The following is a 20,066-nucleotide window of genomic DNA, read 5'->3' as shown; positions in this document are numbered from 1 at the left end:
AAGAACCTTTTTGTCTAAATGGTGTCATAAAGAACCTTTAACATCTGAAGAACCTTTCTGTTTCACAAAAGGTTCTTTGTGGCGAAATAAGGTTCTTCAGATTATAAAAAGGTAAGGAACAGATGTTTTTTTTAAAAATCATTTGACTGAATGGTTTTTTGTGCAACCAAAAATGGTTCTTCTATGGCATCGCTGTGAAGAACCTTTTAAAGGGCATTTATTTTTAAGTCTACTACTACTACTACTACTACTACTACTACTACTAAATTTATTGAAAAATATTTTTAAGCCTTTTTTTTGCCTTTATTTTGATAGGACAGATCAGAATTGACGGGAAGCGAAGTGGGAGAGAGATGGGGGCGGGAAAGGTCCTCGAGTCGGGATTCGAACACAGGACGCTCGGAGCGTAACGGCGCTGTATGTCGGCGCGCTGCCCACAAGGCTATCGGTGCCGCCATGTTTTAATTTTAATAGTAAATCAACTTTGTTTGCCAAAAAATACAGTTTGTTTAATTTTCAGTTATTAAAAGATGAATGAAATTAGTGTTTTATGCCAGAAAAATGTAAATGCATAACAGAATTTCTTAGGGGAAAAAAATGTTTCATAAGGCTACTTTTAAGAATAAGTTTGAAATAATTAAGTTGTTTTTATGCAGTCAAATAATTCATGCTAAAACATTTTATAACAATAAAATATTTTTGATCTGCTTTCTTTTTTTTTCAGTCTATACTGTTCAAAAGAAAGACAATGGTGTTTTTGTGGCATATTTTCATTATAATCAGGCTGCTGCATAAATGTTTTTGAGCGTTGTCCTCCCCAGGTAGTTGTCTGTGCTGCAGACCGGTGCTGTTCCTATTATTCCTATTATCAAGTGATACCAGCACTTGACTTTGTAACCTTTTTTTTTCTCTCTCTCTTTTGTATGGTGTGTGGGAGGTGTACACAGACAAAGACAGAATATTAGCTCTTTTCAAAGAGAAGTGACTTTGTGATGTGACTAGTTGCTTTTTGCAGACAGTGCATCTTATGGGCCAAATATGATGTAAGACCATCCAAGACATGTTTAAAGGAGTAGTTCACTCCAGAATTAAAATTTCCTGATAATTTATTAACCCCCATGTCATCCAAGATGCTTATGTCTTTCTTTCTTTCTTCAGCCGAAAAGAAATTAAGGTTTTTGAGGAAAACATTCCAGGATTTTTCTTCATATAGTGGACATCAAATTGCAGTTTCAATGCAGCTTCAAACGTCTCTACATGATCCCAGCCGAGGAATAAAGGTCTTATCTAGCAAAACGATCAGCTGTTTTCTAAAAAAAAAATATATATATACATATATATTACATATATTAAAAAAAAAATATATATATACATATATTTATATATTTATTTATTTTTTATTATATATATATATATATATATATATATATATATATATAAATATAATTTTTTTTTTTTTTTTTTTTTTTTTGGATGACATGGGGGGGGGGGGGTAAGTAAATCAGGGAATGTTAGTTATGGAGTGAACTCGTCCTTTAAACTAATCAAGAAATTGTCTAGGTTAAACTATCATATTGAGATCGCAAATAAAATTTCTGTTGATAACGATGATAGGCTCTAGACATTTTACTTTATATAGATTAATCTAACAGCATAAAAGCTGTGAGTCATTCCAAAAGATTTTCACCATTTCATTTGAGAAACTACTGTCAATTTTGCACTGAGACCGAAAGATCTTCACAACAAACTTCTAAAATAAAAGTAAAAAAAAAATTGACATATATTCCTATACTAAAATAAGACCCTATGTTTTCCCTGATTGTGGAAAACACGGACAGAATCTTGGAATCCAATTATATTAATAATTGTGCAGGTTTCATGATTTCAATTAATTAGACATGCTTTTTGATTAATGTTTTTCAATTTAAAACTGTAGAAAAATTAAAATAAAGCATTCAGATGGAAAAAAATTAATTTGGGAAAAAAATAAAATGTTATTTGGAAACAATTACAACAGACATGGGCTCACTAATATACTTTTTTAAAATTTATATTCTTTTTATAAAACCAAGATTAATTTTAATGTTTTAATTTGTACTGATCTGTGTTTTTGTTTGAAAAAAAAAAAGAAAAAATGGCCTTTCTGTGGGGTTTAATTGTAAACAGACAGGTAATGAAGGATGGATGGATGGATTGATAGATTGATAGATCGATTGATTAGTCAATCTATTTTAATAGAAGATGAATATCCTATTGATATCATAAGATATGGGAAAAAATATTCCTATTCCTACATCCATTTTTAACTTAATAGGAATCGTAATTATTGGAATCGTAAGGAATTTTGGCCATTTTCGTTTTGAAATTTAAACCGTTTTGTTTCAGTTACACATCTATTCATTATTTATTTATTTATGTGTTAGAAATTATTTCTATAAACATTTTTCATTTTGCACCTGTAGTGTCTGGCTTATAACTGTATTACATTGTTGGACATTTCCCAGAGCCCTGCTGGGAAGTTATCATGTAGGTGACAGTAGTACACGGTTTGTTTGGCACTTCTATGGCGACAGCCTCACACTATTTTGCTCTAACAATTCCTATTCCCGCAAATACGGAACGAGTCCCTTTGGTGATTGTGTCATCCACGCAGCTGGGACCACTTCTCCATCAAGGCAGGAGTTCCTCTGGTGACCTTTCTTTCGTCTGGCACACCCTTTGTGTGTCTCAACATGGAGAACCACCATCAGGCTGTTGCATGCATGCTGAGTCAGCTGACCTTTGCAGTCATGTGGTTCTGTTTTCATGCACTCTATTGACTTTTCAATCACCATACTTTCAAATCTAATCAAAAATGTCCGTCTCACTAGGTCAAAAAACACCAGCTCATCCATAGTCAAAAGTGTCCTTCATACTCCGAATCTAGCATGTCCTCATTGTACCTCTGTTCTCTGTCAAGTACTTACTGCTTCCCTTACACCAGCAGCTTCCTCACATTTCTCTCACACATGGATATGGAAGCAGAGAGTCACTTTGTGTTCTCTTCTGTGTAAAGCACACAGTTGCTGTAATCTGCTGAGTGCACCTTGCTTGGGTCTGGCCATTAGAGCAGCAAATCTGAACACAAGCCATGCTACAACTTTCAAAGCTCGAGTCTGCTCTCTTTTCGCAGCACTGCAGTATTCCAGCTCTCACGATACCAGCAGCCACCTCACTGTATCCCTTTAGCAATAATGAGCTGCCAGAAGAAACTAGCATTTATTCTCATTCTTGCATATGAGGTTTGATCAGGACTTCAAAACCATATTTATGCAAAGAACAATAGATGTTCACAGCAATGCTTTCCTCTAAGATTTTTTTATTCCTGAAATGCAGTTAAATGCCTTTTGAATTAGAAGACCATGAGCAGAGTTTGTTCATTTAATTTTTTCTTTTTTATCCTCTCTCTACCATTTTTCCTGTATCTAGTAAATTTGCCTGTTCACAGTGAGCAGTAAAGCCTTTTTTTATTTGGGCATCAGACCTTAAAGTTCACCTAAAAAGGAAAATTCTGCAATTTACTCACCTTGAAATTGTTGTAAACCGGTATCAGTTTACCTGTATCACATATTTTTAAGAAAGTGAAATGGGTAACCAAACAGTTGCTGGTAGCCATTGACTTTCATAGTAGAAAAAATATTACCAGCATTCTTTAAAATATCATCTTTTATGTTCACACAAATGCAATGAACTGATACAGCTTTGTAACAACAAGGGTGAGTAAATGACAAAATTTTCATTTTTAGAAGAACTGTACCTTTAAAACAATCACAATTTCTTTTCAGGTGCTCAAGTATGATGGATGTGCCCTTGTGGGGAACTAAATGACTTGTGGTCCGTGGGGTCCAATAAAGCAGCATTGTTTTTAAATGCGCTGGGTTTTCAATGGAGATTTATGGCTTTTTGGCAGTTTCAGATGCTTTTAGGAAAGATAAATGCTTGTATTTGGATTTTATATAAATGTGATTGTTTTGTATATTAAATAAGAATGAGTTTAACTAGTCAAGAATGTTGATTTAATCGTTTTTTTTCACAATACAGTTTTTAAATCTGATGCATTTAGCTACTAGTAGATAAATAAAGACTTAAGAGCAATGAGATTTAAAAAAAAAACTTTTATTATTTTGGATCATTGTTATTGTAATGTCATTGGTATTTTTTTTAGTTTTTGTTAATATTGTGAATTGAATTTTACTGTTATATTTTCAGTTTTAGATTCTAGTTTGAGTAATTTTGTGTTTTTGTCATGTTTAGTATTGCCTTTATAGGTCTATATTGTTTTTATTATAAAGTTTTAGCTTTGGTAACAATCTGTTATTTTTTTTTTAATATTTTATTTTAGTTCATGTTTAATAATATACTTTATTTATACACTCCCAGTCAAAAGTTTTGAACAGTACGATTTTTTTAATGTATTTTAAAGAAGTCTCTTCTTTAAAGTTTTTCTTTGTAACATTATACATGTCTTTATTGTCACTTTTGATCAATTTAAAGCATCCGTGCTTAATAAAAGTATTCATTTCTATCATTTCTTTCCCAAAAGAATGGTTTAGAGTGGTATATGGCATAAAGTTAGTGTTTTTTTATTTCAGATAAATGCTGATCTTTGAATCTTTCTATTCATCAAAGAATGCTGAAAAGAAATATTGTTTTAAATGTTGATAATATAATAAAAATGTTTCTTGGACAGCAAATCAGCATATTCAAATGATTTCTGAAGGATCATGTGATGCTGAAGACTGGAGTAATGATGCTGAAAATGTAGCTTTGATCACAGGAATAAATTACATTTTAAAATATATTCAAATAGAAAGCAGTTATTTTAAGTAGTAAAAATATTTCACAATATTTCTGCTTCTGCTGTATTTTGGATCAAAAAACTTCAGGCTTAGTGAGCAGAAGAGACGTCTTTAAAAAACATTTAAAAATCTTAGTTCAAGAACTTTTGACTGGTAGTGCAAGTATTTTTTTTTAATAGTTTCAATTTTAGTTAATGATGATAACCCTGGTTTGAGTGTGGACTTGGGTATCATTAGGATCTTTGTTGTGCTGTATCAGCAGTTTATGCTGTTTTATATATGTACACAAAGCCTGGTATCATTGTATTGAAGGTGGTCTATATATAGCCCACCTGAACAACATTATTTGCAACATGAGCACTCTGGCAGCCCGGGCTAATGAGGACTAACGTTTACGGTCACCTTGTGCTTCTCCTGATGACTTCTCGCAGTTACTCCACTGATGTGTGACCCTTTCCTCTTCTTTACAACACTGCATACAGTGCCCATCTCTCACGAGACACATCCATCCAACCTTTGCCGCTTAGCATGATGGAAAGAGGGGGGCAGACAGCGTAAAATGAGTCTTTGGGAAATGGAAAGACCTTATTCCCAGTGTCAGACCGATGGTATGTGGAGATTGATGGGAGGGAAAGTCACCTTGATAAGCAGTACAGAAGCACACAATGATGTGTTCTTTACTGTGTCCTTCATGTAAGAGTAATGAGTGTTAAAATGAGAGGTGGCCATGAAAGATGCTGATATGTGGGTGTATATATATGTGTGTGTTAAATGCAAAGGTGTTCATTAGAACCTCATGAGGGCCAATAAACTCCTCCAGTTTGGAAACTCTGCATTTCACCCTCCTACCTGCCTGGCCCTGTGCGGAGGAAGCTGCTTAATGCACTAAAACGGTCAGTGGAAACATGAAAGAAGTTTGCATGTGACTAAGCTGAAATGTATTTGCCATTTATGAATATTTCAATGAAGTAGGCTGTAATTTGAGTGTAGGTTACGTGACATCTTTGTAACAAAGAAAACATATCTTTTAGTCCACCTTAGAGGACAGTTGTCTATGTAAGCAGGTTTTGGAAATAAGCTGCTCTTTTAAAACCAGTCACAGTAGATTTTGAGTTTGCAAGATTTCTTGAAACACTGCAATGTTTTTATTGCAGGTCAGAGTTTTACCAAACTTGTTCGAGTGGGAATCTGGCACCTGGGGTCGGTTGTTCAAAAGTATTCAGATTCGATTTCGGCTATCGGATGGACCAAATCTTGAAAATGAGTTGTTCGAAGGAAAAAATAGATTCTGAAATCAAATTAGATCACAAAATCCAATCTTGGTTTCAATCTGGATCAATCAAAACCAATTTTCAGTTTGTTTTAGTAGGGTTGGGATAAAAATCTGGATTATACTGATCCCAGTGAAAGAGTAGATTTCGGGAACAGAAATGTAATAAAACATTAAAACTGGTCCAAAAATACAGCATAGCTTACAATAAAATTAAAAAGATATTTTGTTGCCATATAATGATCCCCAAACAGCTGTCAATTTTAAACAAAAGTACCGTATTTAATTGAAAATGTTTTTTTTTTTTTCTTAAATCACTGTTTGTAAACTACATTAGCACAAGCATCAGAGATGAACCAGTTAAAGTTTTTTTGTGTGTGTGTGAATGCAATGCAAAACTTTTCTGAGTGAAACATATTATTTGTTTTTCATCACATTTTTGTAAAACCAGCAGAAAAGTAGATGGATTACCTGATCCTGGAGAGCAAAGCATGGGATTTCCTAATCCAGATCATTCTGATCCAGCTGATTCCAATTCTGGCAATCACGTTTTGATTCTAAACTCATTCTTGATCTATTTTTTGATTTATTTTTATTTTTATTTTATTTTATTTTTTTGAATATTTGAATATAAACTTTCTTTTTTGCTTTTTATTATTTATTTATTTTCAAATTCCATATATAATTAAAATAACAGTGTAACACAAATTTGATATTTATATAATATATATATATATATATATATTAGTGGTGGGCCGTTATCGGCGTTAACGTGCTGCGTTAACGCGAAACTCTTATCGTGCGATAAAAAAAATATCGCCGTTAATCTATTCTCATATTTGGGTTGGGAGCTGGGTCTAAACTACGCAAGCTATGATGACTTTCACCTTGATAGTTTAACGCGGATGTATACCGAATATGGTCACGCGTTTACGTCTCTTCCGCCAAAACACAGACAGGATCGCGTCGTCCTCCATTCATGAAAACCGAATCTACTATAGCGCGAAATGCCACGTAAATTCGTCGTTTTTTGGATTCATAAATCTAATGTTGGTCAGTCACTTAATTCAAATCGCGATATGGACTAGTGTATGTGAAAACTGAAATGCAAAAAGACCGTTTTAATATGAATCTGAAATGTTCCGTTTGCCTGCTGTATGTATGCATGGCGGAGACGAGCTTTTACTACACGCATACTGAAACACACGTGACGCTCCCGGTAATTTTTGGCTTTTTTTTAATCTCACATGAACAGATAAACTTAATCTCCCAAACTGCTGTGAGTGTCACTTTTACCGTTTCATTTGAGAAAACTAGCATCATATCATACTGTATGACACAGAAACGTCACGGCAACCTGTCAAAATAAAAGTACGGTGTAACATGTAATGGGCTGGGTAGGTGTTGACGTTAAAAAAACCACAATCTAATAGGTAGAAAAAATAATTTCATTGTTAGTTAGTTAGTAAACACAAGTACATCTAATTGAACATAATTTATTTTCATCAACAAATTATCATAGAACAGCTTTATGAGCTTTATGATCCATTCTCAAAGACTTACTTTTAGTCATTATTTGGGTAGCACACATATTCTGAATGCCTTCAGCAGAATTCAAATTAGCCATTTTAATCTAGATTAATCTAGATTAATTCCAAGATTTAATCTAGATTAATCTAGATTAAAAAAATTAATCTATGCCCACCCCTAATATATATATATATATATATATATATATATATATATATATATATATATATATGCCATTTGATATATTATATTTTTATATTATTTTTTTTTATATTTAGGTTAGGTAAATTTTAGAACTTCTGTCATTGAATTGTAAAACATTTAATACAGAAGTTTTTGTAGTAATTTTGCACTTTTCAAAGATTTTGCTTTTGCAAGAATGTGAACATTCTAGAAGTTTTTTTTTAACATTCTGAAATGCTCATCTTTTTGTGCTTTCTGTAACATTACATGTACATTTTTGGGCTAATCATAAAAGACACAAATCATCATATACTTCTCAGGTATTGGACGGCTCACTTTTGGTAACTTTATATTGAACTGTTGTTAGCTCAGTATTATGCATCTACCATGTAATTTTTATGCGCAAGTAATAACAGATTAGTGTTAGTTGTCAGAATATTTCTTTTTAGTTTTGAGCACTGTTAATGATACACACAGTTGTGATTTTTGTATTCAGATGTTGTAAACATTTAAAATAAAAGTAACAACTTTTATAAAAGAAAATTATAAATTAGCGTATTTTAAGACAAATGAAGTAACTCACTATTCTTGTCCAGAAAACATTCATTAACATTCATTAAAAACATAAAGCACTGTTTCTTTTTTCCCCCTTTCTAATATTTTATATTTGTTTATAATATTTTATATTTGTTTGTATGTTTTAAAGCAATATTTCAATTTTTATGGTTTTTTTTTTTTCTGCATTATTGCTGATTATTACTGATTATACCATAGATAGTGGCAAGTCTAATAGTCTGCATTCAAACTAATCCACAGATATATTTGAACAAATTACATGTTTTATCCTAGTGTTTTGTTCCATCACGCATATGCAGGAAAAAATTTTTTTACTGTGAATTATTATGGACACATTATTTTGAGAATTATTTACGTTAAACATTAACATTCATAACACATTTTAAAGAAGCAAACACTTGCTATTATGTGTGAGGGAGTGATTAGACACTTACGGTCAAATGCAGCCAGCCAGTGTTAGCAGAGACAGACGTTGTTTTGTGCTTTTGATTAGTCATGTGCTGTGTGTAATTTGTGGAATCATAGAAAGAGAAGAAGAGAAGGCAGATAACAGCACAGTCTGAGTCTGTGTGCCCATTTACATTTAAATGACTGCAGATATCTGTGTCTGAAGTTTATGTCCTTTTAATAATGAAATGTATCGTTCTTCAATGGGGGTTGATTGAGACTGTCTGGTTATGATTGTGTCATGTAGTGAGTTTGTAATTGAATGCATGTATTTGGTAACATTTTGAGTCGTTTGGGTGCAGAATATAATCCCTGAACATGCCTACTGCGATATAGTATGCCACAAGTATGTAATAAAAATAACAGAATGATATAGTCATCTGATGGGTGCTTACTGTAGCAGGAAAAAATAGTTGTCGTTAGATTTATAAATGGTGGAGATTTTTAAATGGTGACTGATTTTGTAGGTCACATGACATTAGCAACATGCTGGATGTTGCACATCTGTATTTTATTTATACTACACATGCATACTTATATAACATACTGTAAATGCAGTGCATACTTCAGTATGCAATTTTTTCACATCGGTTGTCTTTAGTAACATTAGTGCACTACCTTTTTCCCCTCATTCTCCATCTATTTTTTTCTGTGTATTATCACAGGACTTTCCTCTCTCTCTTCCGACCTTATGCACAAACCTTGTTCCCTTTCTGTCTGTCATTTTCTTCCTTTCTTCTCTCTGTCATTATATTTCTGGCTTGCGTTATGGGTACATACTCTTTCATAATGCATTAGGAACGGTGCCTTTTAGTACCACCCTAGCAAGGGTGTCTTTCCAGTCTTTCACACTTTCTGTAAACCGTGGATCTAACATGATGTGTGTTCATATTAGCAGCTCTTATTTTAGTCTTAAAAACACAGATACATACTAAACAAAACAACACTGTTTTGTAACAGTTGTTTTTATGTAAATGCCATTTGATACTCTGCTCTGAATGTGTAACTTTACACAATTGTAACATGAACAGTCATAACTTCTATAGATTTAAATAAAAAGTGAGTTGGATGTTCAATATTATATATTTTTATGGATGTCTTTTTTTTTCACTCTGTTTGGTGTATTGCCCAAGTTCTACTCATCATGATGATCATTATTATTGTTGTGCAGAAGCGCCCTCTAGTGGGGTTAATGCATTTATGCAGTGCTTTTGCAGCACTGCGGCGCTGCTCAGGTTTGTCTCGTATATGTAATGCACTCCAGCATTTGCTCATCTGCGCTTATGTGTGTTTCAGAGGTCCTGTGAGGTGAGAGACAGACGAGTCTGTTGACAGGAGAGAGAGAGAGAGAGAGACACCCCTCGGCAGCCTGGCCATACCCCCCACTCTCCCGTTCCCCATGTATCCCGAATCGACCACAGACTCTCCCGCCCGCCTCTCTCTTAGACAGACAGGCTCCCCAGGCATGGTCTACAGGTTTGTACGCAGTCTCACACACACAAACACACTTGCATTCACACCTAACCAGCTGCTCTGACGTAGGCGCTGTGAACCTCAGACTGTGCTGTTGCATCATTCGTGTTTATTTGTGGTTTAGTTTATTGTTTGACTTCATTCTCACTGCAGATACCATAAAATAAAAGGTCAGTTCACCCAAAAATGAAAATTATCCCATTATTTACTCATCCTCAAGGCATCCTAGGTGTATATGACTTCCTTCTTTCAGACGAATCCAATCTAAGTTATATAATAATTATTATCCTGGCTTTTCCAAGCTCTGTTTTGGCAATGGGCAGGTGTTTCTTGTCACAATAAAGCATGTTCATCCATTAAAAAATGCTTACACTGCTCCAGGGAGTGAATAAAGGTCTCCTGTAGCAAATCGATGGACCTCATTTATAAAACTTGTGTAAATATCTGAGTAAATTCTGAGTAATTTACACATATAACAGACCTATCCAAAAAAAACTACTCCAGATTCACAAACGCTTCGTAAACATCCGATTTGACAGTTAAACCTGTATGTTAATGAATTCCAATCATTAAATAGGGCGCTCATTCACAATTAGCATAATCCCTGCCTATGAATTACAGATATGCAAATTCATATGCAGTGGAATATTCTATTCTACTTTCTCAGGTCTGGCTCCAGTATATTGCGTAAGTGCAAAAAAACTCATAGGCCATATGCCTAACAATAAATATTCAATAACGTGTGTCTACCAAAGAGGTTTTTTTCAGCCAGCTGAAAAAATGTCAGGCGCTCCGTGTCCATATCAGACATTAAAAGTCTAAGAATTTTATTGTTGTCCAAGTCATGGAATATCACGGATTTATGTTTGTTGCAAACTTGATTACAAACAGAAAATTCTTCAGAGCGTTAAATCCATGAAAGCATAAAAACCATAAATGTTGAAATAATACAGAAAAATATAATGGTGCATGTAACAGGTAAAAGCAAAAAAAAAAGTAGTGTATATGTGTTTTGTGCTAAAATGTCTGTGAACAAGTAAATAAGGCTTACAAATGGATGGATCCATTCATTAGAGGTCATGGAAATTCAGCTTTTTAGTCAGTGAAAGTCAGGGAAAAGTGGGAACCCTGCATATTACTCCAGGCTTCAATGTCATCTGATCCTTCAGAAATCATTTTAATATAATGATTTCCTGCTCAAGAAGCTATTATTATTATTATTATTATTATTATTATTATTATTATTATTATTATTATTATTATTAGCAATATTGAAAACAGTTGTGCTGCTTAATATTTTTGTGTAAACTGTGCTACATTGTTTCAGCATTCTTTGATGAATGTTAAAAAGAAAATTATTTGAATTTAATCATCTTTTGTAACACTATAAATGTTTTACTGTTACATTTGATCAATTTAATCTGACCTTGCTGAATAAAAATTATAATAAATAAACAGTAGTGCAAATTTAATGGTTGTTAAGACCAAGGGCTTTTTATTATTTATTATACATGTAGTAAATTATACTGGTGCTTGGTTACCCCACATTTATTTAAAGTCTCCTCTGAGCTGTGTATATTTAAGTTTTCCTGGCTTAGGTAATGTTTCAGTACATCCCATTTAAAAGAGATATGCTTGGTTCATTGCTTGGAGTCTCACACTGTCTCAGAAACTCTGTGTGACTGTGTAGGACATTCTGAGAAGTGTGACACACAGATGAACGCAAATCAGACAAACACTTGCTGAAATGTGTGATCTAGCTCAAAGTTTTCGAGAACACAGACTGAGAGAGCCACAATGTAGTAAGAAATAATTTTACATGCATATAAAAAAACTACCAGAGTTAATAATTCTGCTGTATTGATAGCATGATTACGTCACCAGCCACATTAGTTGTTGCTGAATTACATGTGTTTGCGCCGCTCAAAAGCTGCTTTATCCCTGCTGCAGGCTCTCTGTATAGGCCTATGCGATTTAATAATGTTCATCTAGCATACTGAGTGATTTAGGCAGCAGTTCTGCAGGGCTTCCCAGTGGAAAGGGCCAGTGTGGTCAAGTGCTTTGCGTAATGCCCAGCAGCCCACTTAATCAGAGCCCTGACTTCATTTCAGCATTGCTGGAAAGTTCCTGATGAATTTGCTCTGATCTTCTGTGGCTCCTAGTGTTTTTATTGCCTTTGGGTTTTGCTTGCAGTTATAGTTCTGAACAGCAGGTAGCGGTGCAAGTCTGTTTCCAGCTGCAGTATAATTTCAAGCTTTCACTGAACGTTAGAGCTGCTTTCTTTTTGATGTTTGTTACCTGAAAATGTTTTGACCACACAAAATTGATTTGGCTTTTAGCATATGTGTTAAAGGCTGTGTGATGCATTTTTTTTTTTTTTTTTTTTGCTGAATTATTAAAAAATGCTGTTTTGTTTTTTTTTGTTTTGTTTTTTGTGGTCTGGCTATCAGTGTTATTTTGGTATTGTTCTTCATTCAAAATAATGTTTTTGACTAACCAAATCCGATTTAAATTTTAGTATATATGTGTTAGATTTGAGGCCATCTGATGCCTGAATAGTCCTAAATGTAATCCCTTCTTTATTTTTTAATTTTTTAATTTAATTTAATTTATTAATTTATTATTTTAAATTTATTTATTTATTTTTGCTGAATTACAAAAATAGTTGTTTTGTTTGTTTGTTTTTTAATGTGGTGTTATTTTGTGGTCTGACTATCAGTGTTAAAGTATCGTTCTTCATTCAAAATAATCTTTATGACTACACAAAACTTTGTGACAAAAATTGAGGCCATCTGATGCCTGAATAGTCCTAAAAGTAATCCCTTCTTTATTTTTTATTTTATTTTATTTATTTTGCTGAATTACAAAAATAGCTGTTTGTTTGATTGTTTTTAATGTGGTGTTTTGTGGTCTGGCTGTTATTTTAGCATCGTTCTTAATTCAAAATAATGTTTTTTTGACTACACAAAACTGATTTGGATTTTAGTATATACATGTTAGATTTGATTAGATCTGATGCCTAAATTGTCCTAAACGTAATCCCTTTATTTGATTTTTGCTGAATATTTTTGCTGAAAATTGTTTGTGTTTCTATGTCGTGTTATTTTGTGGTCTATCAGTGTTATTTTAGTATTGTTAAAATGCTATTATAATTTTAATAATATTTGGAATTAATTCTAATTTTTTTTTGTTATTTCTGTTTCCATTTTCAGTTTTGTAAAAGTTTTAGACTTTTTTTTTTTTTTTTGTCTGTATAATTTTATTCAATTTATTTCATTTTAAGTTTATTTTCATAAAGTTTCAATAAATATAAATAAGAAATAGCAACTAGCTGAAATGCAATAGGTGTAAAGTTTCAAGTAATGGCCCTGCTGACCATACTCCTGTCATCTTATTGTGTTTAGTTTTTCAATTTCTCAAGTTATTTCTTTCTTGTCAAATGTATTTCTCTGTGCTCATGTTCACTGGTGTCTTCTAAAGCTGATACTGTACTGCATAATTCTGTGTGCACGTGCATGTGTTTGTTTAATGCCCTCTCACTGTTCTTTCCCCTTTCGCCTGTAAGATTAAGCTTTCCTCTCTTTGTCTCTGTCTCTCTTTCTTTCTCTCCTTCACGCTGCCCTCAGTGCGAGATACGGGAGCCCAAAACGGCAGCTGCAGTTTTACAGGTACCTCTTTGTTTGCTGATTAATTAGCCATGGCCATCTGATACTGCACTCGTTTTCATCTGTTTTGGAAAGCACTTTCGAGCCATGGGTTCATTCTTAGTTTAGCTGCTCCTGATAGCGGTGTGATTAAGTCATTACACTACTGAAAGCACGAGAGAATTATATTCGTAGTACATGCGATTACAATGTTGTTTGCTTGTAATTGTTAACAGCTCATAAATAATAAAAGCAACATGTAGAATTACATTGAGATGCATCCAGACTAGCTAGCTGGTGCTTAATATTGTTATACAACTTGTAAAAAAGGATGGCTCGCATACAGCGGAAACATCTAATCTCGCTGGTAATCTGTGTGTGTTGATGTTGAGACGGCTCTTTGGATATCGCTCTGATGTGTGTAAGAATAACGCTCCCAGAATAGAGTCCCCAACACAATGCACTTAGATTTAATTTCACTCCATGTAGAATTAAAACAGTGTTGCAGGTAAGTCATGGAGTTCAGGTTTCCTTTGCTGTGGAACACTTCTGAAACTCAAAGCATGACAAACACGAGCCCAGAGACGCAGTGAATGTTCAGTAATCTCATATGAGGAATCGGATTTCATTCCACATTCACACTTGGTTGGATGTTTACAACAGTGTGCGTTTTCTGTTTAAAACATGGCTTTCCCTGTGCAGTTTTTATTAATAGTTTGAATGACTTTTGAATTTTGAATTTTCACTTTAATTTGTTACTTTTTTTTGTAAATGTAAGAAAAAAATGTATTATTTTTGTAACTTATTTTTATTTTAGTTTATTTTAGTATATTAATTTAAACTAAACCAAATTAAAAAATTGTTTGCATGTAGGTACAATCATTTTAGTAAATATTTTATTTAACCTTTAAAGTCATAAGTATTTTTTTATGGTTTTAACTGATCATGTTTTATATATATATATATATATATATATATATATATATATTCTGTGCACATTATAGGCAGGTTTATCTGAGATATATAATTTATTTATTTATTTATTTTTAAGAATCCCTTGTGCCCCGAAAAGTAAAATAATTTAAGTACATTATTTTTTTTTATTTTTTTTGTTTGTTTTTTTATTTTGTTTAATTTTTGCAATAATAGCCAGAAATCATTCAGCTTTCCATTACAGCTATTAATTGTTACAATTTCATTTCATTTCCTGGAATGAAATTCCCCACGCCCCAAACAGTAAAGTAGTTAAGGCTAATTATTTATTTATTTGTTTATTTATTTATTTATATATATTTTGTTTTTTGTTTGTTTGTTTGTTTTTGCAATAATAGCAAGAAATCATTGAACTTTTTTAACTTTTATATTATATATAATATAGCTAATAATTCTTATAGTTTAATTTCCTGGAATGATTATGCCAATTTGCTTATTTATTTTTCAAACAATTTTATGTAATTTTCTTAAATAAGTTCTTGCAGTTGTAACAAAGCAAACCATAAAAGCCATAAAACACATCAATATGATTAGTGGATATGTTTCATGGTGATGATCACAGTGCAGAAATAGCCTAAAACACTGACAGTACCACTGGACCATTCACTGAAATAATTTGAGTGCTGGAGAAAAATAGTTGTGCATTAGTTTGCACCATTGCAGAACTCTTCAGTTAAGAAGTTGTATGTATGCCTAAAACTGTCAAGCCTTTATGACATCTGAACAATCTGTCCGAACACTATAATGGAATAGATTTTTTTGCAGTTGCATTTGCAGCATCCTCCCTGCCTATGGCACGAGCTCACTCGAAAGCAACTGGTTTACGCAGCAGCTGCTTTTAGCGATCAGATTGAACGCATCCCTTTTACCCTCATCTGCAGTGCACTTTCTTCCTGTTTTAGTGAGGGATCATATTTTTATGGGTTGAAAAAAGGAGTTGTTGTGCTGATGGGTTCTTAAAACCCCTGACTCCGTGGCTTTGAAGCTAATGAGCACTCTATTGAATTTTGATTTCACAGCCTTGCACATTTTTGTCCTTTTAAGCTCCGAGTCTTTTAACGTCGCGTCACCCAGATCCGCTTGACAGGAATCGATCACCATGTTTCACCCTAACACACCGATGGAGTGATGGGAAAGCAAGATTACCTCATTTCAATCACTGCTGGAGTGTGTTAGGGGTTGTTTTTTGTGGGTTTTAATTGTCTTGCATACTAATGTTTTGTTATTCTTTTGCTGTTTGAATGTGTATAGCACTCGCTCCTACACATATAGCACATAATATGAAGAGAGTATAGTGACTAGTGCCTCTCTAAGAACTGAATGTGCACTGTGTTTTAACAGACTCAAAGTAAACTGGTTGTACCATACAGAGTTTGCTCTGCTGTATTTTCTCCTCTGCTTACTGCAGTCGTCTCTTTAATGACACACCCCTCACTGCAGCACACACTGGAATAATGCAGTGAGACTCTGCAGAGCTTCTGAGGTCTGAAAAATATCTATTTGAATAATAAAAAATGCTATCAATTCACAGGTTTTAGGTCATTCACATAGACTATAGGATATAGACTATTTTGAATTAAGAATGAGCAACTATTTAACAGTATTTATTTATCTAGGTTAATGTTCATTTGTAAATGCACTATAAGTCAAAAGTTTTTGAATAGTAAGTTTTTAACGTTTTTAAAGAAGTCTTTTCTGCTCACCAAGCCTGCATTAATTTGATCCAATATACAGCAAAAGCAGTAATATAGTGAAATGTTTTTACTATTTAAAATGGCTGCTTTCTATTTGAATATATTTTAAAATGTAATTTATTCCTGTGATCAAAGCTACATTTTCAGCATCAATACTTCAGTCTTCAGTGATCCTTCAGAAATCATTCTAATATGATTTGCTGTTTGAGACATGTTAATAATAATAATAAATATTTGAAACGGTTGAGTAAATTTTTTAAGGAATCTTTGATGCATAGAAAGATCCAACGATCAGTATTTATCTATTTATAAGGATGCTTACACTACAAGGATGCTTTAAATTGATCAAAAGTGATGATACATTTACTTTGAACTTCCTGTTTATCACAAAAAAAATCTGAATATTAGAAATATTTCTGAAGGTTCATGTGACTGGAGGAATGCAAAAAATTCAGCTTTGAAATCACAGGAATAAATTACATTTTAAAATATATTCAAATTGAAAACCGTTCATTTAAATAGTAAAAATATTTCAAAATTTTACGGTTGTTGCTGTACTATACTGAAAAATAAATGCAGGTTTGGTGAGCAGACATCTTTTAAAAACATTGAGATAAAATTAAACTGAAATGAAACAGGATGCATCTTATTTTAAAGGTACTTTTTTTGACTACATAAACATGCTATATGTTTGGTATAAAGAAAGAATGCTATACTTGTTTTTCTGAAAAACTATGCTGCTGCCAGTTACTCCATTTTAAAATGTGTTCTGTGTTGGAATGTCTGTTTTTGTTTTGATCTGTGTGACTCCGCCCACTGCCATTTTACCCAATAAGATTTTGACATTCTGGGTTGCCATTTGGCGGAAAACACAGCATACTGCAGCCAATTGAACTGGGTCAGAAATGACAGATTCTACTCGACCTAAAAAGCCTCTGAATCAATCTAAAAAAACTCTGAACAAAGAATATTAAAACACAAATAAATCAACTTGCATATTAAACCTTGACGCTTTCCATTGTCAGCTGCATTTATTAATCTCAATTTGGCAACCTGCATGAGTGCCGAGTCTACAGAGAAAGGATGTGAGAAACAATCTTTGTTTCAATATTTAACATTTTGAAATTAGAGTGCAGTACCCATTTCAGTTTCTGTCTGTTAATATTACACACCTTTAAAGCGGTACTAAAATAACTAAAATCTAAATTAAAATTATATAGACGTATAACAAAAAAACACACACAATACATTTACTGAAGTTAAATTGGCCTATGTTAAATTGCATGAAATATATGATTAATGTTAATAAATAGAAGTTATATCTTTAAACAGAATAAAGAATAATGTAATGTCATAATTTCATTTGTAACATTTCCAACATTAGTCCTAGTAAAAGGTGTACGTTGGCATATACCGTGGAAAACGCATTTAGTTAATGAGTCAATATATATTCTAGCTCTTTATGAGCATTGAATCCGGTGATTTCCGCTAAGGGAGGTTCATTGATTTTAAGGATGAATTTTTTAACATTGGCTGTTGAACTTCTCTTTCTGATGTCTTCACTTTCATTTAGTGCATTAAAGATGGATGCGCAAGTATCGTTTCATGTGTGGGGGTCAGAGTTGAAGTGACTAAAGGCTGTCGTGTGTGAACACTGATGATTGCGGTTTGATGCTCATTTACTGTTTGAGAAATGCATGTCTTGTTGGACATGCTACTGTTTAATACTGTAGAGATTTGATGACACCAATTAATTCATTCTAAGAGACATTTATACACCAACGTTTTTATTTTATATCATAGATGAGTTCTTTCTCTTATAATCAATGTAAACTATTTATACTTTTATTTTTACTAAAACGTGTCGATTTTATTACTAATACGGCTGTGTGTGTTTTTCTGAAGATCCACATGCTTGCACAGGCCTTATTAGTGCACTAAAATGCCTTTTATCTATTATCTCATGTGGAACAACAATCAAAAGCTTTTAGCGCAAAAGCTTCTGTGAATAATTTAGACCAGATATTATTTGCTGCGGTTTGCAGAAACAAATTGCTCCCCCCTCGAATGACATAAATGGATTTCCTTGGTGGAGTGGAGCTGGAGTTGAAGGCGAAGGCGGGGTGGGAGGATGAGGGCGATGCTCTCTTCTTCACTAATTGGTTTAGACGCTGGCATGCAAGACACTCCCAGTTTGGGTGGATCGCTGGATTGCTGCCGGTTGCTGAGTTTATAAGAGCAGATTGACATTCATAAGTCTTGTTCATGAGCCGACCTCCAAAACCTCGGGTGAGTTATTGCGCTGATTTTGTCTTTGGTGCGAGTGCCCACCTGTGTGCATGAGTCCGTCTGTTTTAGGGTGTTATTCTGCACGATAATGGCCTGGCATGGATGTACTCCTTTAATTATTATCTTTTCTCCTTACCCATGATACACTCTTTCAAATGGCTACACTTGTTATTAAGTTGATTAAGTTGTACTTTTGAGATGTAGTTGTTTTAGTTCATGGGATGTTTTTTGTCATCACTCATTTGAGTGAAGCTCTTCATAGCTCCTCAGGCGTATAGAGGATCAGTACTCTGCAGTTGAGTGGTTTTTGCAGTACATCATTCAGTCAAGATTCATAGGATCAATACGGGCTTATGATAAAGAACCTCCGGCACAAGTGAACTATGCAGACAGTTTTGCAAAGAGCCAAGCTTGGTCTGAATCATATATTTTTTGTTTGGACTGTAATGCTGTAAATGCATATTTCTTGGAGTTAAACCAGTCACAAGACTTATGTTTTTTTATGCATCCATTTATGTGTATATTTACTTGTTTGTTTATTTTTACATTAAATAACTTTCTCCTATCCTGGGTTAAGTTGTGTTAACACTGACAGCGATTAAATCTCTGAATGTTGCATAGTGTCTGTACTTTTGTTTCTACTCAACTGGAGTATCTGTATCAGTGTTTTTGTCTTTCTATTATAGTATTAATTAGTATTTTGAATGAGCTTTTAATTTTAATTGAAGTGCTTTTGTCATTTTTAGTGTTTAATATTTTTATTTAGTTTTTTTTTCCATTTTATTAAAAATAATTTAAGTAGTATTTTATTTTAGTTGAAGCCAGCATTTCAGTTTTTCATGATATATTTCAGCAATATTTTAATGAAAAAAATTAATATAAATTTTGTTTGTTTATTTATTATTTTATTATTATGCAAGTTAAGTTAGACTGATCTGCAGGACTTTTTTTTCTTAGTTGCAGCTGTTTGCTTTAAATAATTGGTTTAATTGTGAAAATGTACACTACCATTCAAAAGGTTTTGCAAAGTAAGATTTTTAATGGTTTTTAAAGAAGTATACTCTGCTTACTAAGAAAAATTTTTTTATTTAAATATTTTTACTATTTAAAATACATGTAACATGTATTT

At 33.1% G+C, this 20,066-nt stretch overlaps 1 protein-coding gene across 2 annotated transcripts in view; it reads left to right on the top strand.

Annotated features, from left to right (window-relative positions):
* Positions 1-20,066, top strand: part of kcnab2a (potassium voltage-gated channel subfamily A regulatory beta subunit 2a) — a 142,557-nt gene that overhangs the window by 36,008 nt on the left and 86,483 nt on the right. For both annotated transcript variants that reach the window (XM_073825595.1, XM_073825594.1), the window contains exons 2-3: positions 10,141-10,320; positions 13,944-13,985. In XM_073825595.1, the coding sequence (XP_073681696.1) occupies positions 10,244-10,320; positions 13,944-13,985 (119 nt within the window). In that variant the 5' untranslated portion in view covers positions 10,141-10,243. The remainder of the gene's footprint in view (positions 1-10,140; positions 10,321-13,943; positions 13,986-20,066) is intronic.

The sequence above is a fragment of the Garra rufa genome, chromosome 20 (genome assembly GCF_049309525.1).
Source record: "Garra rufa chromosome 20, GarRuf1.0, whole genome shotgun sequence".
In the NCBI taxonomy this organism is placed as follows: Eukaryota; Metazoa; Chordata; class Actinopteri; order Cypriniformes; family Cyprinidae; genus Garra; species Garra rufa.
Note: the sequence above shows the minus strand (reverse complement) of the source record. Positions and strands in the feature narration are given on the sequence as shown.